At 32.2% G+C, this 19,323-nt stretch overlaps 1 protein-coding gene across 2 annotated transcripts in view; it reads left to right on the top strand.

Moving 5' to 3' along the window:
- The first annotated feature begins 4,268 nt into the window (after positions 1-4,268).
- Positions 4,269-19,323, top strand: part of Lpcat (lysophosphatidylcholine acyltransferase) — a 30,485-nt gene continuing 15,430 nt past the window's right edge. For both annotated transcript variants that reach the window (XM_076894559.1, XM_076894558.1), the window contains exon 1: positions 4,269-4,426. In XM_076894559.1, the coding sequence (XP_076750674.1) occupies positions 4,301-4,426 (126 nt within the window). In that variant the 5' untranslated portion in view covers positions 4,269-4,300. The remainder of the gene's footprint in view (positions 4,427-19,323) is intronic.

The raw sequence follows: 19,323 nt of genomic DNA, 5'->3' as shown, positions 1-19,323 counted from the left end.
AGCACTGTGCTAGCACGGTGCTGCCTCTCAGTTCTCGTAACAGCACAGGGCTAGCACTGAAGCGACACTGCGTGTCACGGCACTATCAAAGCACGGCAATATAGCACAGGGGCAACACGGCGTGCCAATGACACTATCAGCTTACCATAGTGACACGCGTGGCAGTGGCGTAGGCTAATATATACTAATGAAGAAGCTGTTTGCATAAAAATTATAAACGAATATTAAAAATGACTAAACTAAGCAATTTATTTATTTCGATTCGAAAATAGATACACTGACACGAAAGAAAGATATAAAAACTTCTTTTTATTATTTTCTATAAACTATAACTTAATACAGCGATTTTTTCAGAAAACTCGTTAATTACTTTATCGTAAAAATACATACACTTATTTTATAAATATTTTTTTCAACTCATCGTTAAAAATTCATGTAACAAAGGTATATTTTATATTTAATAATCCTTACAAACGATAAAACCATTTACCACAAGTGTTGCGTCCTTAATTTCTCCTCGCTTACTTGCTCGGATAGAATATCTCGGACGACTTTTTTGCTGGTAAATTTCAGACTCAGTTTATTTTACAAAATGTACATATATACAGAGGTTCGGAGTTCAGCAGTCAGCCAATCGGCGAGCTGCTTGATTCCGCGAGGGGGTGGTCGCTACCTTCCGGTGGGGGTAGGGCCACGGAGCACAACCGTTAGGGTAACCTATTCGAGGCTATTTGACCTAACGGGACCCGTGATTGGGATTTTTGGGTTTATGATACGTCAATAGCTATTGAAGAAAAACACGAAGAGGTAAACTAAGTTTTCTAGCAACCTTTTAATGCCTTAATCCCGGTTAAGAAGTTAATGAGAGAAAGTAATAAATAGAAATTGGGGCTCTTCAAAAACAACTAATAATATGCGACCGTAGCATAAACTTGGTTCGACCATATGTTTCGAGGACGGAACAACAAGAATATATGTACCAAAGGAAAACAAATAATTACGTTCAATATTTTCACCTGAAAATTGTGATACGCTAGTAAAGTAAACGTAACTTAATTAGTTCAACATTTTATAAGTAAATGTATCATTTATTACATTTCCTTAAACAATATGCTGCCATCGTATTTAATACTCTCTATTGGCATGAATTTTCCTGACGAATTGAAAAAATATATATGGCTCTCTCAGTAACTATAAATGTTGGCAAACAACTACCAAAACGTCTGTCAGTACTTGTATGCGGATAACTAAACTCTGTTGTATTTAATTTGTACGGAATAACAGGTGGTTCCCCATTAACAAATGTGACGCCTACGCCAATGCAGAAAAAATTTCTGAATGGAACGATCACACGCGTGTCACGCCGGTGCTGGCGCAGTATCATTCGCACGCGTACTACGCTGGTGACTAGAACGTGCTGCCACTGCGTGCCGGCATTTTAGCTAACGAATGCGGACGCAGATGACTACGGATCTGCTGACACTCCTCGGAAGTGTCGCTACAGTGCCGGTATGGTGTCGCCACCATCTTATCTTGTGTTGTCCGGGTAGATACACTGACACGAAAGAAAGATAGAAAAACTTCTTTTTATTATTTTCTATAAACTATAACTTAATACAGCGATTTTTTCAGTAAAGTCGTTAATTACTTTATCGTAAAAAAACATACACTTATTTTATAAATATTTTTTTCAACTCATCGTTAAAAATTCATGCAACAAAGGGTTATATTATTTTTAATAATCCTTACAAACAATAAAACCATGTACCAAAGGAAAAGAAATAATTACGTTCAATATTTTCACCTGAAAATTGTGATACGCTAGCAAAGTAAACGTAACTTAATTAGTTCAACATTTTATAAGTAAATGTATCATTTATTACATTTCCTTAAACTATATGCTGCCATCGTATTTAATGCTCTCTATTGGCATGAATTTTCCTAACGAATTGAAAAAATATATATGGCTCTCTCAGTAACTATAAATGTTGGCAAAGAACTACCAAAACGTCTGTCAGTATTCGTATGCAGATATCTAAACTCTGACGTATTTAATTTGTACGGAATAACAGGTGGATCCCCATTAACAAATGTGACGTCTACGCCAATGCAGAAAAAATTTTTTAATGGAACGATGACACGCGTGTCACGCTGGTGCTGGCGCAGTGTCATTCGCACGCGTGCTACGCTGGTGACTAGAGCGTGCTGCCACTGCGTGCCGGCATTTTAGCTAACAAGTGCGGACGTAGATGACTACGGATCTGCTGACACTTCTCGGAAGTGTCGCTACAGTGCCGGTATGGTGTCGCTACCATCTTATCTTGTGCTGTCTGGGTAAATAATGCAACTTTTTATTTTATTTTATTTTTCAATTATTGAAATATGTACATTTTAAATAGTGAAATGTTAAATGTTACTAAGTTTTAAAAAAAGGAGATTAAATTTCTCTAATGTTTAAATTATTTCTTTCTTTTCATTCATTTTTTTATTTTTTCGTTAGGTTTGTGTATTCACACACACACATATACACATACACAGTTTTTGAAAATTTTAATATTTATCATTTTAGCTGGATTCAGAATCACGTTTTCTCGATATACGGATAATATATTTGATCTGTAGAATCTTTCACCCACCTCCCCCCTCCTTTACTCCATTTATTAATGTTAAAAAATTATGATATTTAAAGAACAAAATATAAAGAAATGCTTAATTATTTCATAGAATCATGCCATTCATCGAATTAATGCAGTCTTTATTTCAAAAGTAATATTTTCATACATTGAATAATTATATATATTTAATCCGAAAAAATTGTAAAATATTATTTAGGAAAGTATTACAGTCACTTGATAATTTTTTGTTTAATAGCAAATTAAATAATTTGAAATACATTTTTGAGTTTACTAAGACTGTAAAAATATGTTTCCATTCCGCGATATGTATTGTAAATCATATCCCTGATTCTCAAATTTAAAAATAATCTGAAAATATTTGAATATTGCTTACAAAAAAAATGATTCGAATATTTTGTACAGTAAATGCGAAATAAGTTAGTTTCAACAATGTATACGTTATATTCTGATAATTATGCTACCATAATTGTCATTGTCCAGAAGTCACTGGTTAGATAAGAAATCGTTCAATTTCTTGAAAGTAAACATCGAACTTTATTCTTAATGCATACGTTGTTTGGAAATATTTCAACTATATGATGTTTCATATATATTGCACATATAAATTTTTAACATTTATTAACGGATTTAATCGAAATAAACATACCTATTTCAAAAATAAATTATTTTTACATCTCTGTAACAAGCATTTTTGTAAAGACAAGTTATAATTATTTATTTAAATACTTATGACAAATAGTTGACTACTTATCTTTTAAATTTGAAAATTTTGTTCTGTTTTTACCTACAATGATGAGATTTCTTGTTTGTTGAAATTTTTAAATTTTCTAATCGTATACTAAAAAGGTCAGAATAATAGATAATTAGAAATCCATACAAAATGCAAGAAAAATATTTTATTTCAGGAAGTTATAGAAATTGAAAATGTATAGAATTGTAAAATTTAACAAACTAAAAATTAGTACATAGACATTTAGACGGAGTTCTATATTTTGTAGTTTCGAAAGGAAGAGGCACCCAGTGTTGCACACAGTCGGCCCTGGCATCGCTTCCTCATGCTACTTTGCTTTGGCAGGGGCAGTCCGTCGGAAATGCCCGAACGAACGTTCGACTATGAGCGATATGTTGCGCACGCAACCGACAGTATCCCCCGTCTTCGGTAGGTTCCGGTAAAGGTCGGATAGTGTTTGGCCGGTTTGTTCTGTCGAGTCGACCACGAGCACAGTAGATCGTCGGCCGACAACCCTACTGTGTCTAATCATGTTTCGTTGCGACTGATTGGACGGTCCCTAAATTTTTTTTTGTCTTCGTCGTTTTGTTTTATCTTATTCTCTGTCTCAGTTAATATCTTGTTATAAACAGTACAAAGAAACCTTAACATATTACCCCGCGGTAACGTCTCGCACCTGCCGATACGTATCGACGTTTCGCGGCTTGCAGTGTGTAACACGTCGAGAGCTATTAAGCCGCGTCTCGCTTTAACCCTCCGTACATGCATATATATACATATTATAGGTATATACATATTATATGCGTATATATACATATTATAGGTATATACATATTATATATATATATATATATATATATATATATATATATATATATATATATATATATATACATTTTGAAAATTTTGTACGTTCGTGTTCAAACGGAAAGACATGGATGAAGCCAACGGAAAAATGCGCAGCAAACACGAGGACGTGGATGCTGCAACCCTTGGCACTGACATCCTGAACCCTTTCGTGCATCGTTTGGAGCTTGACACAACCTACGACAAGCTCAAGGTCAGTACTTTGACAAATCTTTCTGCACGCGAATATCTTCACTGGAGGATCACAAAGACCTAAACATTTTAGAGCATTGTTGAACAACTTTGCTTTCTTTTATTGTTATTATTTCGTGTAGCGCATGCCGGAATCGCGTACCATCTTTTAACAAATTGCTCCGCACACATAAAAATTGTTCGTTTTATCTGATTAAATTTGTACAGACGTATCAGCAGCAAATAATTGGCTGTTCCTTATTGTTTTTTGGAGATATCAAGGGTGGGGCAGGGAATTAATCCGTTTCATCTGCAAGCACGTCTGCTTCTTTTTGGTCACCACACGCGTTGTTCTTTTCTCTGGAAACAAATTTCAACAATGTTGTCGTCCCATAAATATAGGACGAATTTTTGCCGGTGCGTCGCACTTTCCCGTACTACGGATCTGCGACCGTTCGATCTCATGCGGATTTTGTTCAGCGATGCGGAGAAAGGGAGTAAGGGGTTAATTATCATGGATAGTTACATAAAGTTGGAATCGTGATTGTAATATAGGTATTGGTTGCAGATTCAGAAATTTTCAGCTATGGTCACCCGATTTCATTGAAATTCATTGTACCTATTATTTATCTTTTTCGTTTGAGATGTGCTGCCGCAACAGTATTAGTGGCTACGTTAAGGCGTTACCGATTGTAAACATGGAACATCCGAATACGAATACGGCTAAATACCATGCAACTTGTTATTCACTTCAACGAATATTTGGTTAATTGCAAACGCGTGTACACTCTCAAACCTTGAACAATTCACGTGTTTTACGTCAATCAATATCTGCGAATTGTATGCATCTTAAGATTAGATGGCATCTTCGCAGAAAGTATTCGATTAGATTAGAGTTTCACGAGGAAATGTTTTCGAACACCGAACGTGAATATTTCTGGCGATTTTATATAAAAACTAGGTATTGTAAAAATGTGTTCGTCACATGCAAATAGTTTTGATGTTTCTTAACACTATACGAATTATTAATGTTTCAGTGATACAGTTTGGCTATAAACACAAAAAAATTATTCAATCTCGAGCATATTAGAAAGGTAGATTAAAACGCGATACCGCGTACATATATACAAAACTCTCAAGAAATGCTTACACTATTCTATGTGCAAAGTGCGTAACAAGACACGCGGGTATCCAATTATTAATCAATGATGTCATCGATTTCGTTTGATAGACGAATGTAATTAATAGTACAATTTTTTTTGACCGATACAAGTGTGCCAATTAACGCGCGTATGAACCGTATATTCTATAGCGGTACGTGTGGACGCATGACTTTAAACACGCCACAAAATGCATCCGTTGATTTGAAAAGGCTCGAAAGCGTGCTGCATTATATTTGATGCGCGCATCATTCCTCTCTGCATCGTCGACCGCACGTATTTCGTGATTGTCAGAGATGGAACAAGTTAAAAGATCACGTTCCCTTTTTGTCAGACGTTCCACTGGTCTCTTGCTTCCTATCCATCTTTTTAAATCTATCGAGTGCGTTAAAATTTTACAATACGCTAGAAAACGTTTTAAATAAAAGTTATTTATATCAGGTGGAGCGTGCAATTCTCTCTTTCTCTTATTTATCGTCTGCGTACTTGTATAGAATGTAATGGTCAGTATTTCAAGGGCTAGTTAAATTTTAAACATCTCTTTCGAAAAGCAAAACGGTCAAATATTACATATTATAGTACAAAAGCTCAAATTCATCTTTATGTCTAAATAAAAAACCAAAATATCAAAATTCAGTTATTATTCAATTTTTCGAATACACTTGATACCAAACGACATTAATTGTATCGAATTATATCGTGTATAAACACGTTTGTCCGTTCATAATTTGCACGACATAATAAATGTCGTAGGGTTTTAAAACACCTTTGGTTGGACTGTTCTTGACATATAGATGTCATTAACGTACATTTTGACGTTTTATAACAAACAGCGTTGATAAAACGTAAATTCTTTTAAATTGAATGCAGAATACGATATACCTTGATTCATAACTAAAATCATTACTAAAAGAATATTTATAGACCACGTAGATTACCTTGAGTTATCTATATATAACCCTGTATCCTGTGTTTGAAACGTAAAAAATATCTGAAGCGACACACATGTTACACATTTACATTCTAATCATCTTAACAGCACCCTTCGATCTGTCTGCTTAGATACCGTTAGATCTAACGCGTGTGTTAAGAAAAATTGCATCTCGTACTCATTAAATTAGCACATTTATTATGTATGGAAAAAGCATATATTACTCCACAATAATCTAAAGGCAAGATGACGAAAATTTCGCGGACAAACTTGATGCTCGGAACAAGGATTGATGCCACAATTCGATATAAGAACAAAAGTTTATAACTTTATTGAACACATTGTGTGTGTAAATATATATTATTATACTTTATATAAAATGTTGCAACTGTAAAACTTATTATTAAACTAACCACGCAATATATACATTCGTGTTTCGTAAGATCATTGTTGGTAACGTTGCACGTAATAGTAACTATCTCAAAATACGTGACGGTTTGCATCATGTTAATAAGATATAAAAAATATAAGAATAGGAAGTAATGATTATGATACGTGAACAACGATATTGAAGCAATAAAGCTGATACTTGCACGATACTTATAGTTAATCGATATGTACTTCCAAAATTTTAAGTGTTATTTTATTTGCCAATTACAGTTACACGTAGAAAATACTTTTCCAAGTCTATTATAATAAAGCCTGGTGACCGACAGTACGTATATTAATAAGCTGTTGAACATTGATATTTGCATAAAGAAATGCTGTTTTTCTTTTCTTTCATTCTATTCAAATTATAATTTTTGTAGTTCCGTGATAAAGTTTCAATTAGTGGAAAATATTTCAGTCGAATTAAGAACCTTGCTAGAATCATTATTTGTTTCGTCAAACACATTCTTTATTCACGATTTAATCATGAATAACGAGATTATTGGGCTGAATGAAAAATTTGATAACGCGAGACTAGTTGAAAACAATTCCACCTATTAAATTACAATACATTATTTTTTATCATCAAAAATACGTATATTTCATACACAAAGCACAATCGGATGAAGATGCGATAAAATATGTTTCTTATCCCCGAAATAATAAAAATTACAGTATGGTATGCTGTTTTAATGGAAAATTTTTATTGTTGACACCATTTTATAACAGCTCCCTTTTAAGTGATAGATATGCGTATGTAATGCGTATAAGTCGAATCTTCTCTGTTTGACCTGGACACACCGGATCTGGTGCAACTTGGAACAGTGCGTTATGAAAGAAAAAAAAACATGGATTTTAATAAGTTGCATCTCTGTACAAATACTCTGTGATATTCATTTGATGCATGAACAATTGCAGCATTATGTAACGGGAACATGATAGGAAGAAAAAATGATATTGCAATGGAAGGTTATTGCATCAACTCCATGTACAAGTTCTTTTCGTAAGTTTCTTTTTAGAACTTTTCCATGAAAGACAAAAGAATTACTGCGATTACGGCAGTTTTAAAAACGACTCGCCATACAATGTTACTCGCGAATATTGCAACATATATTTAGATGTATCTTATCTTAATAAAATGTTTGTCTGTTTAAATAGCCAACGAAATTAAAAAAATTAGTCTGAATAGTTTTGAACGTTAGTTTTCAATTTTTTGACGTTTAATCAACATTGCAAATAGCTCTAAATTGATGTACCGATTCACTAAGTATGTTATTTGTTATATTGACATTTATTATCATATGAAAATAAATGAAAGAGGAAGCAACGATAGGATAAACGATTTATTAGTTATGTTGTAAACTTTTTTATAAAGATAGTTGTTTAAGTGTTAGGTACGCACAAAAGACTATTTAACCAAGGTACACATTTTCAATATCGCACAGAATCGACAATGTATTAAAAGAATAGCAAGAAACATCCATACAGCACGTATCTAGGCGGTATTGACTTTTGAAGCCTTCAACTATCTTACCGGTTGTAAAGATAATCTCTTTAGGTAGGTACCAAACCTTTGAACAACGCGTAGGTTAGAAACTAATATATACTTACATTTTTGTAATACACGTGAATATATTCGTATCTGTAAAACTTGCTTTTAAAAACATTATGTAATATGAAAACTTTAAATTAATAAATACGTTATATATTTGTAGGATATTTAATAATTAAAGAGAATCGCAAGATTTTATAAATCATTAGATAGTTCTTTTAAACGGATACGTTATTCTAAACACGAATGATGAACAACTGACTCGTCGTTTTAAAAAATTCATCCATTCCGCACATTCGCCCTCACTCGCATTCTATTATTATATACATTCTGATCAAAAAGTACCTGGAATTTGTCAGTAAAACGGAAACGGTTCAATTGTTCATCGATATTTATTTTATTCCCTTAAAAGTAATCTCCATTGCAAGCAATATACATATTCCAACGGTTCTTTCACTCTTCAAAACACTTTTCATAGGCCGATTTCGGAATCGCCTTTAGCTCCTTCTGCGAATTCCTCCTTTATTGCTTAAATCGTCTCAAAACAATTTCCACGAAATGATAAGTTGAATGATCGGAACAGGAAAAAGTAATACGGGATCATGTCAGGTGAATACGGAGATTTTTGGTCAAATAGTAGCGTACAAATGCGCTTCAATTCATCTAATGCGAATCGATCCGAACGAGACACCAAGATCGACTGTTATCTGCAAATCATCAACCACAGTACGGCCCGCTTCAAACTCTTTCTACCACCCGTATACTTATGTTTCCGACATTATCGAGTCCCCTTAGACTGTCACCAACATTCTCAACGCTTTCGCACGTGACATTTTGTTGGAAACATAAAATTTCGTGCAAACTCTTTGTTCCATTACATTCGGCATAGCGAAATGCCCAGACTACACCAAACAATAACTTGTTTACAAAGCTATTATGTACAAACTATCTTGAACTCACATTGCGCTTAAAAGTGAAAAAAGTACGCTTAAAAAACATCTCAAACGCGGTTCGTTCAAATGAAAAATTCCGGGTACTCCTTGATTATAATGTATTATAGAATACTCCACATATAACATTTGATATCTTAATTATTGATTAACTATTAATAAAGATAATTTTATTATCCTTCATATTATATTTTTAATTCTACCAGTGATTCATCGTGATCGCGTTTCACGAGGGATTTCATTTTACTTCCTTAAAACAGTTTTTTTCTGCCATATAATAATAGCAAGAGAAAATAACGAGCACTAGTAGTTTCAATTATTTGGAATAAAATTTTTCGATACCGTTTAATAAAGCATTCGCATACCTACCAATGTAACTTAGTATTTTCAAACAATTAGTTAAAAATAACTGTATCTATTTCCCTTAACTACATGCATCAAGATTCGAGCTGATGATCCGGCTTGTAATTATTACTCTAACGATCTTAATTGTGCCATCTAAGATCCGATGTAATAGTTAAATTGCATTAGGAACAGCAGTGATAATAATAACTACTGTTCGAAATGATTGTTGCAACTCTGTGTTTCCCAAACTTTCCTCATCGCGGAACACATTTTGAATTTGACAATTTTTTAGGAACGCTAAAGTGAAGTTGAGTTTTTAGCTATAATAAATGATAACAATTTTTACATTACACCTATAAAAGGAACGTTTATCAATTTTTAATAATAAACCAGACGGTGTTTCGTTGTTCTCTACATTGCTTTGAAAATTTTTCGTATGAATACTTAATGATCATTTGCGGAACGCAGTTTAGAGAACTGTGTTCTAAGAAATAAGCGGAAACACGGGTAAAACCATACCACGATTTTCAATGCCTTTTCCTATCAAGTCGCTTAATTCTTACTAAGAAGGAACGTCTAAAAGAATTTTTACCAAAGTTTAGACTTTCACCCGTGTGCAAAAACCGAGCAGACGGTCTTATTATCGATGCACAACGTGCGTTGGCAAATTTTCGTTGGTTATGCAAAAACACGGGAGTTCCACGACAACGAGGAAGGGAACGAGCGACGTGAAACGACTAGAAAAACAATTCTCGTCAATTTTCATTGGAAGAAGAGCAAGTCTTTCGCCTACGCTAAATGTGGGTCACAAGTACGTAGAAAATCTTACTCCACGAAACGTATTCTCCACAAAGAACGAAAAAGGAGAGAAGGCAGAATTTTTTCTTTTTTTTTTCTTTCTATTTTAATTTGAAAGCATCTACCAATGAAGAACAGCTTAGCGATAATGGTCAAACCAATCAATTATATTTTTATAATTGTTCATTCGCGAAATGTTATGGAACGTGTTGAGTTTATGTAAAAGCTGAATATACATACATTATTGTGAATATTTTGGTGCAGTAGGAAAATTTCGTTTTTCGAGGCGATAGAAAATTTTAGAAACTTTTTGTCATTTCATAGGAGGTACAGCACTTACAAGGTAATTATACATAATACAGAGAAGCTAATCTTTTAGTATGCAACGAATTCTTTTAAACGACTTTTACCGAATTAGATTTTTTTTTAGTAGAAGATGGACCTTTTTTTGCTTCTCATTAAACTGAATAATTGCTCCTTTACTCTGCACAATTAAAGAGTTATACATTTCTAAATAAAAGTATCTTTGGCTGTTTCGTTAAATATTTATAATGATACCCACTCATAATGATACAGATATTGTTCATTTATGTGTATACGCATATGCAACGAAGCTCATAAGTATATTCGTACTTTTATTTTTTATAAAAAGAGTTTGTTGAAATTACATAATTAATGAATAATAGTTTTATTAGATTTGTAAATTTAAGTTTCTATTATTTACACAGGCACACGCGCATATATATTATATCAAATCTGTTTACAGACAAAATTTTAATGCAATTGAATAATTAACGGAAATACATAGATTGTAACAATGTCACTCGAGTAGAAGGTTTCAAGATAAACTTACATTCTTGGACTCGTTCTACTTACTGTAAGCGATTTTTACTACTACCACTACCACTACCACTACTATACTACAGAGTAGAGTCCATTTTATTAAAATTTTGTTTGCGAGAAAATGAAATGTTACATACGCGTATATTTACAGTAAATGATTTATTAGAAAGCTTCAGACACCATCATATCGAAGTATGTAATTAGAATTAAAAGTATTATGTTTTATTCGTAATTTTGAAAATAATTTTTCGTGTTCGTACAGAAGTAATCTTATGTTTTATGAGATTTATATAGTTATCTGTAGAAGATTGACGCGCACACACATAGAATGCAGGAAGCTGCTTGTTAATATACACGGAGTTCGAAATTTTCACATTTTTTATAACACGTACCCTTCTCTTTCTCCTCATCTTTAAGAACCTTGACACAGTTTCTGATTGTCAACTCAAACAGCTACGAGTTCATTAATTCACGTCATAATATTACACGGTCTAGATTAAATTCATGTCTCGTTCACCGGTTCTCTGTCTCATTACAGCGTATACAAATGCACGTACATATATGCTGCATTGGCGATGTTCAATGAACGACCTTCTACGTTTTATACAAACACTTCAGCACGGAACATTGTAGAGTTCATTGGAAGTTTCTGAACGAAGACTTACATACGAGCCGCTATCATTCTTCACGAATACTAATCGTGTTTTAAGAAACACGTCACGCAACCTGTCTCATATTTTCGTTTAATCCAAATAGTTGATAATGTTTCGGTTCTTTCAGTTTTTTTCAAACATTTATTCGTAGGAGAGATATCCTCTTTAAGGTCAGTCGATTTCATACAATTGCAAGTCATAATATTTTTACGACTTTTCATTGAACCATAAGCATATATATAAATAGAAAAGAAGGAACAAGATAATTAAATTTCCCTAATTTTACCTTCTAAAAAAACTAAAACGTTGCTGACTGTGTATTTACATATTGTTGTATAAATATTAGGGGACAACTAAATATTAAGTCACAAAACTTAAATGACGTTCGAGTTCTTTACGAATCGTTGTAATAAAAGTCAAGAAATAAAGGCTAAAGAAAAGTTACAGTACAATATAATCATAGATATTATTTATTTCATTTAAAAAATGTCAATGTTTTCAGTTTAATGATCACATGTTGCAGCAAATTTTGAAGAACTTTCCGAAAACCACATTAAAATAATCCAATGTATTTTTAATGCAAGATACAGTTATTGAATTGATAATTATTGAAGAATAACAATCCGAGTACAGTAGTATCTCCATTATCCGAACTTTCTACTCGTAGCAATGCAAACAGACGCCTACAACATCACTGGTAATAAAATTTCATTGTTCATTGACGTTGGGCACGTTTACATAGCATATACAATGATATCAAAATGGCAACATATACTGGTAATTATTAGAACGAAATAAAAAATACATCAGAAATTAGAAAGTGGTGAGAGCGCTTCTGAGTTGGTAAAAGAATAGATAATATGTTCGGAAACCCATAATCACTGACTCTTTAAAAAGAAAACAAGAAAAATTGAAATTGATGATTATTTTCAAGATGCACAATGGTCAAATATTTCTTTTAATGAATGAAAAACAAAACTGTTTGTACAAGTTTTACTTAAAGAGGTGCGAACATTTGAATTTATGCTCTGTGAAAAAGTTACAGGATTAGGAATACAGTTAATTGGTGATTCAATTTTTAAAGCATGATAGTTGACAAAATTTATATCTCATCATCTTGCCGTGTATTTGAAATTAGTTGTCTTTGGTAAATATCTTAAACAACTTTAGACGACTGAGACGAAACTATTCTTTACAAGGAATTAATTAGTTTAAACACTATCTACACTTTGGCCAAACATTGTTATCGTAGTCCCGAATATTTATTTTTGTCAACATCAAAATTTTCACTTCTTTCATTTTAATTTTTATGTTTATATATTCTATACACATTGTTACCTAATGTAGTACATTTTCGTTATACTTAACGTTGCACTTAATTAAAATATAGCTCGTCGAAATTGTCTAAATACCTCCGTTACTCGTTCTATGTGATAACTCCTATTATTAGCATTATTTGCTGTTTGGGCAAATAAGGCCTAAGAAATTTCTGACAGTAAAATGCGAGAGTTGCTACATAGTTTATAGCTATCGGTTTTATTCATATAGGTAAAAGTTTATATTGTTCACTTTCCCCAACGAAACTCGTTTTACTATACATATTATTATATCTTACGAAACGGAAGGCAAGAACTAAATTGTGAAAAAAGGCACGCACTTTGTACTACTTTCTAACCATTTTTACTCGTAAATGTTCACGTAAAAATCTTTTTCTATAAAGTATGTAAAACGGTATAACTTTCAAGTAAAGTTGAAATACACTAAACACTGTAGAAACAATTGTTAGAACATTTACAGCTTAATAAAATCTGCGCCCAGCTAGAAAATATCAGTTGCGACAATTTCATTCTAAAACGACATGTCTATATAAATATTTATACCGGAAATTAAATTGTCAAACTTTCTTTGCGGATACATAGTGAAATATGAAAGAATAGTAACCTTACCTAGTAGAACTTACCTAGATGCAATCATTTTAAAGGCGTTGTTCTTATAATGCACAAGTAATTCCTTTAAATCTGTAACTTATAATCCTGCGACATTACTTCTGCATACAATTACACAAAAGTAATATAACCACATATGTTTTACTTTCGCTCAAAATGAACGAAAATGTATGACAAGACTGTGTCGAAGTATACAAAAGGTATTATTTGATATTAAATGTCATTTATGACGTATATAATTATTAAATACATATTTATTGCGTATTCAGGTGCGTATACTTATTTTATTATACAATACATGTATACGCGTGGATGAATATTAACAACGCTAAATTTCTAATACATTTATATCAAAATTATATACATGACATATTAATTATGCATGATCGTTAAGAATAAACAGAAAATTAAACGCAATAGATCATTAAGCCCTAATAGAATATACATGCTTATAGTAGATAAAATTATGACTTTATTCTTTAAAGTTATTTAAAATGTTTAAATGAATATACTCTGTCTAAAAACGACGTCTTACAAGTTCATCTTCTATACATGTATCACTATTACGAAATGTTTCAATTATAAATATCTAAACTTGTATGATAACATTGCTTAGACAGAATAAAAGGGTTGGGTAGAGAGCATAATATATATCGAAGGATTTTAGACAAAGATAAATAAAATTTATATTATGGGTATTATATACAATAAAAATGAAAATGTTATCGACAATTAAATTCTCTTTTAATTAAAAATATTGAATTTTATGAAACGGTAATTCTACCAAGATGATAAACCGTTATTAAACGTTTATTAAATTATACAAGTCCCTACTTTTGAAAAACATTGAGTTCAATGTTAGTTTTAGTGATACACATTGAACGGAGCACGATTTCTTCATAAATTAATCAAAAGAATTTTAGCTGTTGCAAAATGTTAACGTAAAAATGTCATTTTTGAAAATCAAATAAATCCACTAGTAATATAATACCGAATATATAATTACCGAAAAAAGAAAAAGAAATAGATTCCTTTTCTATATATAATGAAGAACGAGAATATTTTGTCTAAATCAATCTTTAGGAGAGACAATATCAAGTAGGAAAACAAATACCGATGGAGAAATTATAAATTGGGTGAAAATATGCTAAGTAATGAATTGAAGGAATGAAGTGCGTAAAATTTTTTACAAAACCTGTATGGAAGAAAATGCGCCGAATTCAAACTTATTTGCTTTTTTTTGGGAAATAAGGAAAGCTCAAAAATTTCAGTAAAATTACCATGTTACACCATGTATAAAACTTGAAGACCTATAACAAGAAATAAATTTAATATGGTGATATAATGTGTTGACTGTCTTTGTACCTCCAGTTTACTGCAAATACTTCATTGGGCTTAATATAAAGGAGAAATAAGTTTTAAATATACATAAATGTAAATTCATTATTTTTAGTTATCTTAACGAAGTAATTTACTTTTTACACTTGTTCATTTACATATTCCTTTATAATATAAGTGAGATTAACTCTTAATATGCACCATTATTCGCGTTACAACATGTCTTCATTTTAATTATGCTATTAAATTTGCTCCTGTTTGAATTTGATTGTTCGTAATTTATTATTATTGAAAATGGTATAAGCCCATTTGTAGCTAAAAAGATCGTTTTCTTCTTTAACACTTTTATTAATTACTATTGCATAAAATTGAACAGGTTTATAGTGTTGAAAACATCCGAATTGATGAACGTTTACCAATATTTTTAAATTGATTCAAACGCAAACCGTTAATTATCTGAATATAAGAAAAGATTGACTTGGCTCGATATATCTATACGTAAACAGTTAAAACGTAATTAATATTTAAACAAAATTGTTCAGGATGACAATATGCAATCTGTGCTAGACTACGATATTCGTTCAGTCCGAAAAAAATGAAGATGAAAAATGGTGGTTCATCTATGAGGAATTCGGGGCATCGAAAGGATTACTCGGTCGTGACCTCGATCTTGAAATGCTCGTGTACGAGTGTTACATAAAATACGCGCTCGCACATATGTGTGGAACCGATGTGCGTATATAAAATGAAGTTAACAGGTGATGGAGTCTAACGGAACGGCTGAACGGTACACGTTTCTCCTTTTTTCCCTCTCCCTCTTCTACCTTCCCGTACCTTCCCGTTCCACACTTTTTTATCCGTCGACTGATCAGCATCCTGAGCCTCCTCTATAACCGTAACCTTGGCCCACTGACCAAAGAAACGAACAACTAGTTTCTGTTTTGACCGAGAGAAAAAAAAGGATTTATTCGATGATCCTGAATTAACTAAATGATCATTCAATGGTTTCTTTTTTTTTATATTTCCAGATTTTATGCAATTTAACCAATTGCTTCATCTGGTGCGTAATTAAAATCGAGCGATACCGTGTATACACGTCGACAGCAATACAAATGGTCTCATAATAATAAAAATGTTGTTAAGCCTTATTAGCGTCATGTTACTGCAACAAAGGTCATCTTTGTTCGCGTAATTTATTTATATTATTGTGATTATTATTGGGGAATCGGATACACAATAAAATAAATAGAACAATACGAGATAAAAAGTAAAAAGGTAAAATGTAAAAAGTAACTTCTATACCAAAGAATTGAACCTATTTCCTTTTTAAATTTATATCATATCAATGTTCCATATTACTGACATTCTCTGAGTTTTTATATCGAATGATATTTTTTTATTTTCCACGACATGTGTACACGTCGGACGCAGTTAGCACTGGTTAATATCAGGATAAAAATAGAAGTATTCTTCTAATTATTAAGTAATTCAAAAATTAAGAGAAATAAAGTATAAGTTTCTTAGTTTTTTGTGCCGCAAATTTTGAAAGCACGGTTAAAGTTACAATACAATTTGTAATAGGGGTGAAATTTTCAATTGATTAAAGTCCAAAACATAAAAAATTGGCAATGAGGATATTAATCAGACAATTCTTGTAATCTTCTCAAATTTTTCATTAGAAATATGTATTTAGATATATGTATATCTTGTCTTCATACGAGCTTTTTCAGAACATCCATCGTTCTGGCTTTATTTTATTAAATTAGGATGCTCCAATCATTGATAGTGTCAGTATTAATAAATCAGGAATTTAATGCGTGTCACTACGACAAGTATCAATAGTACATCAGATACGTGTTTAGTATGTTTAGTTATGAAAGAGAACTGTGCAGATCGATCGAAAGGAGACAAAATAAATTTGAAATAAACAATCAGCACGAAAAGTTATTATCCAGTACTTGTCTGTCGAAAGTAGCTATCGATTGCTATCAAAAACGTTGGTATGCGCCATTCATTGTCCACGGAGGAAGGTGTAAATCTTGCTGATCAAGGCTCCGCTAGTCTTATCGGCGAAAAATTCGATCCCCTCACTTTAAGTCACCCTTAATAGCGACTAGAAGTGACGCGAAACATCTTCAACTAGCGACCAAATAACGAAGCCGTGAATCGCTCCTCCTTGATGTAGGCCAACACTTTTTTTGAGATTCAATTTAGTAAATGACCTAGTTCCAACGTGTCGCCACTTTTAGAATTCCGTCGGCTCAATGCCGAATTTTATTAAAAATGTTTGATAATATTTTATATTTGATTTTAAAAGTCTCTGATGCAATAAGCTAGAGATGCTTAAACTTATGTATTCCATGGACTCCCTCTTGAACAACTTCTTTTTTGCGGACCCCCTCCCAACCCTAGGAACTTTACGTCATTCTTAAGACTTATTATCTCAATAATTTGAATAATCTCATAGGCACTTTATGTTTTATAATAAATATAATGGTAAAAATGTATCGTTGGTTATTCTAATAAATAGTCTTGCGTCATTTATAGAGATGAGCATTTTTATTTGGATATAGAATAAAAAACATAAACTGAATAAAAATAGTAGTAAAAAGAACGAAAAAAGTTGCAAATCATAGTACATTCAACACATACAAACATTTCTTGGTTCTTCAGAATACTTAATGAGATAGGTGCAGTTATTTTCTTAAAACCAAAACCGCGATGCATTGTTTTATTTATATTTCCGTATTTACAATTGAATAAAATTAATTGTAAAAAGTCTTGATCATTTGGAATTTTTATTAAATGAGTTATTTGAATAAGAGCGAAAAGTTGGAAGATGTAAAGTTAATGTTAAAATTGTTCCGCAAACCACAGTTTAGAAACCGCTGCATTAAGTGACACGCATGTAAGACGATCATTGTAAGGTCGTACAACTGTCGATAATTAAGTTAACCTTTTGTAAACAAATCGAATTTTATGTGTTCGTGAGAAAGAATTATATTATATTTAATTACCATTACTTACGAACATTTTATGCTTTAAAAATATCTTTCGCGAGCAAAAGAGTGATCTTATACTGCTTATCGCCGGTTGTGTAACATTTATGATCCCAACACGATCCCGTGTCGTCGATCTTGTCAAGTTAGGAAAGTGGAAAATGATGCATTTTGTTCGAGAATGGCCGTACGAATATTGAAGACGTTTACTGGGAGGGAGGGCAGTCAACTACAGAGACGATGTCAACGTTGAACGCGTTAAGCAACTGATTGAAGCTAATAGGCGAGTTACCCGAGGACGAAATCGCAAATGAATCGAGTATTTTGCGTCCAAGTATCGTCACTGATTCGAACGAAGAAATTCAAGAAGAAATTGGACGCAAATTGGTCGCAATTTAAACTTAAACAAAGGGATAAAAATATATAATAATGCTTACTCAGACCGCTTGCAAAATATACGGTGAACCGTTTAGAATAATGTTGCAGAAAGTTAATTACGATACAAACGAACAAACGAGGAATGCAAATATCTGTCGCTGTTGTCGGTATGTAACCATTTATCGTTTTCATATGATGGTTAAATATTTGACGTTAGATCATTGATCACGGTTTGATGGTGAAATTAATACGTTTGTCGTGAAATTACTGCAAATAATAATAACCTAAACATTCGTACAAATATAACAATAGATAAGCTTTTATTTTATATGTCAGTATTTTAATCACTTTTGTCAGTACAGGTATCCCGCAACAAAAATCTCTCTATCTATTCAGGGAAAAAGAAATCAATCCTTGGAGAGTGACAGTGATTGAACATATGTAATTAAAAAATGATTACGTTTATCAAATTTTACCTTTTACATTTTTAAGTTTCGCTTTCCTAAATCGAATGAATTTTATGTTATGAATTTTCCTACAACTGACATTTTACAACTCAAAGTACGTAAACAATTTATGTCCTTATTTTCAAAGTTT

This window comes from Xylocopa sonorina, chromosome 4 (genome assembly GCF_050948175.1).
Source record: "Xylocopa sonorina isolate GNS202 chromosome 4, iyXylSono1_principal, whole genome shotgun sequence".
Lineage (NCBI taxonomy): Eukaryota > Metazoa > Arthropoda > Insecta > Hymenoptera > Apidae > Xylocopa > Xylocopa sonorina.
The sequence above is the reverse complement of the archived record's forward strand: the minus strand, read 5'-3'. Positions and strand labels throughout refer to the sequence as shown.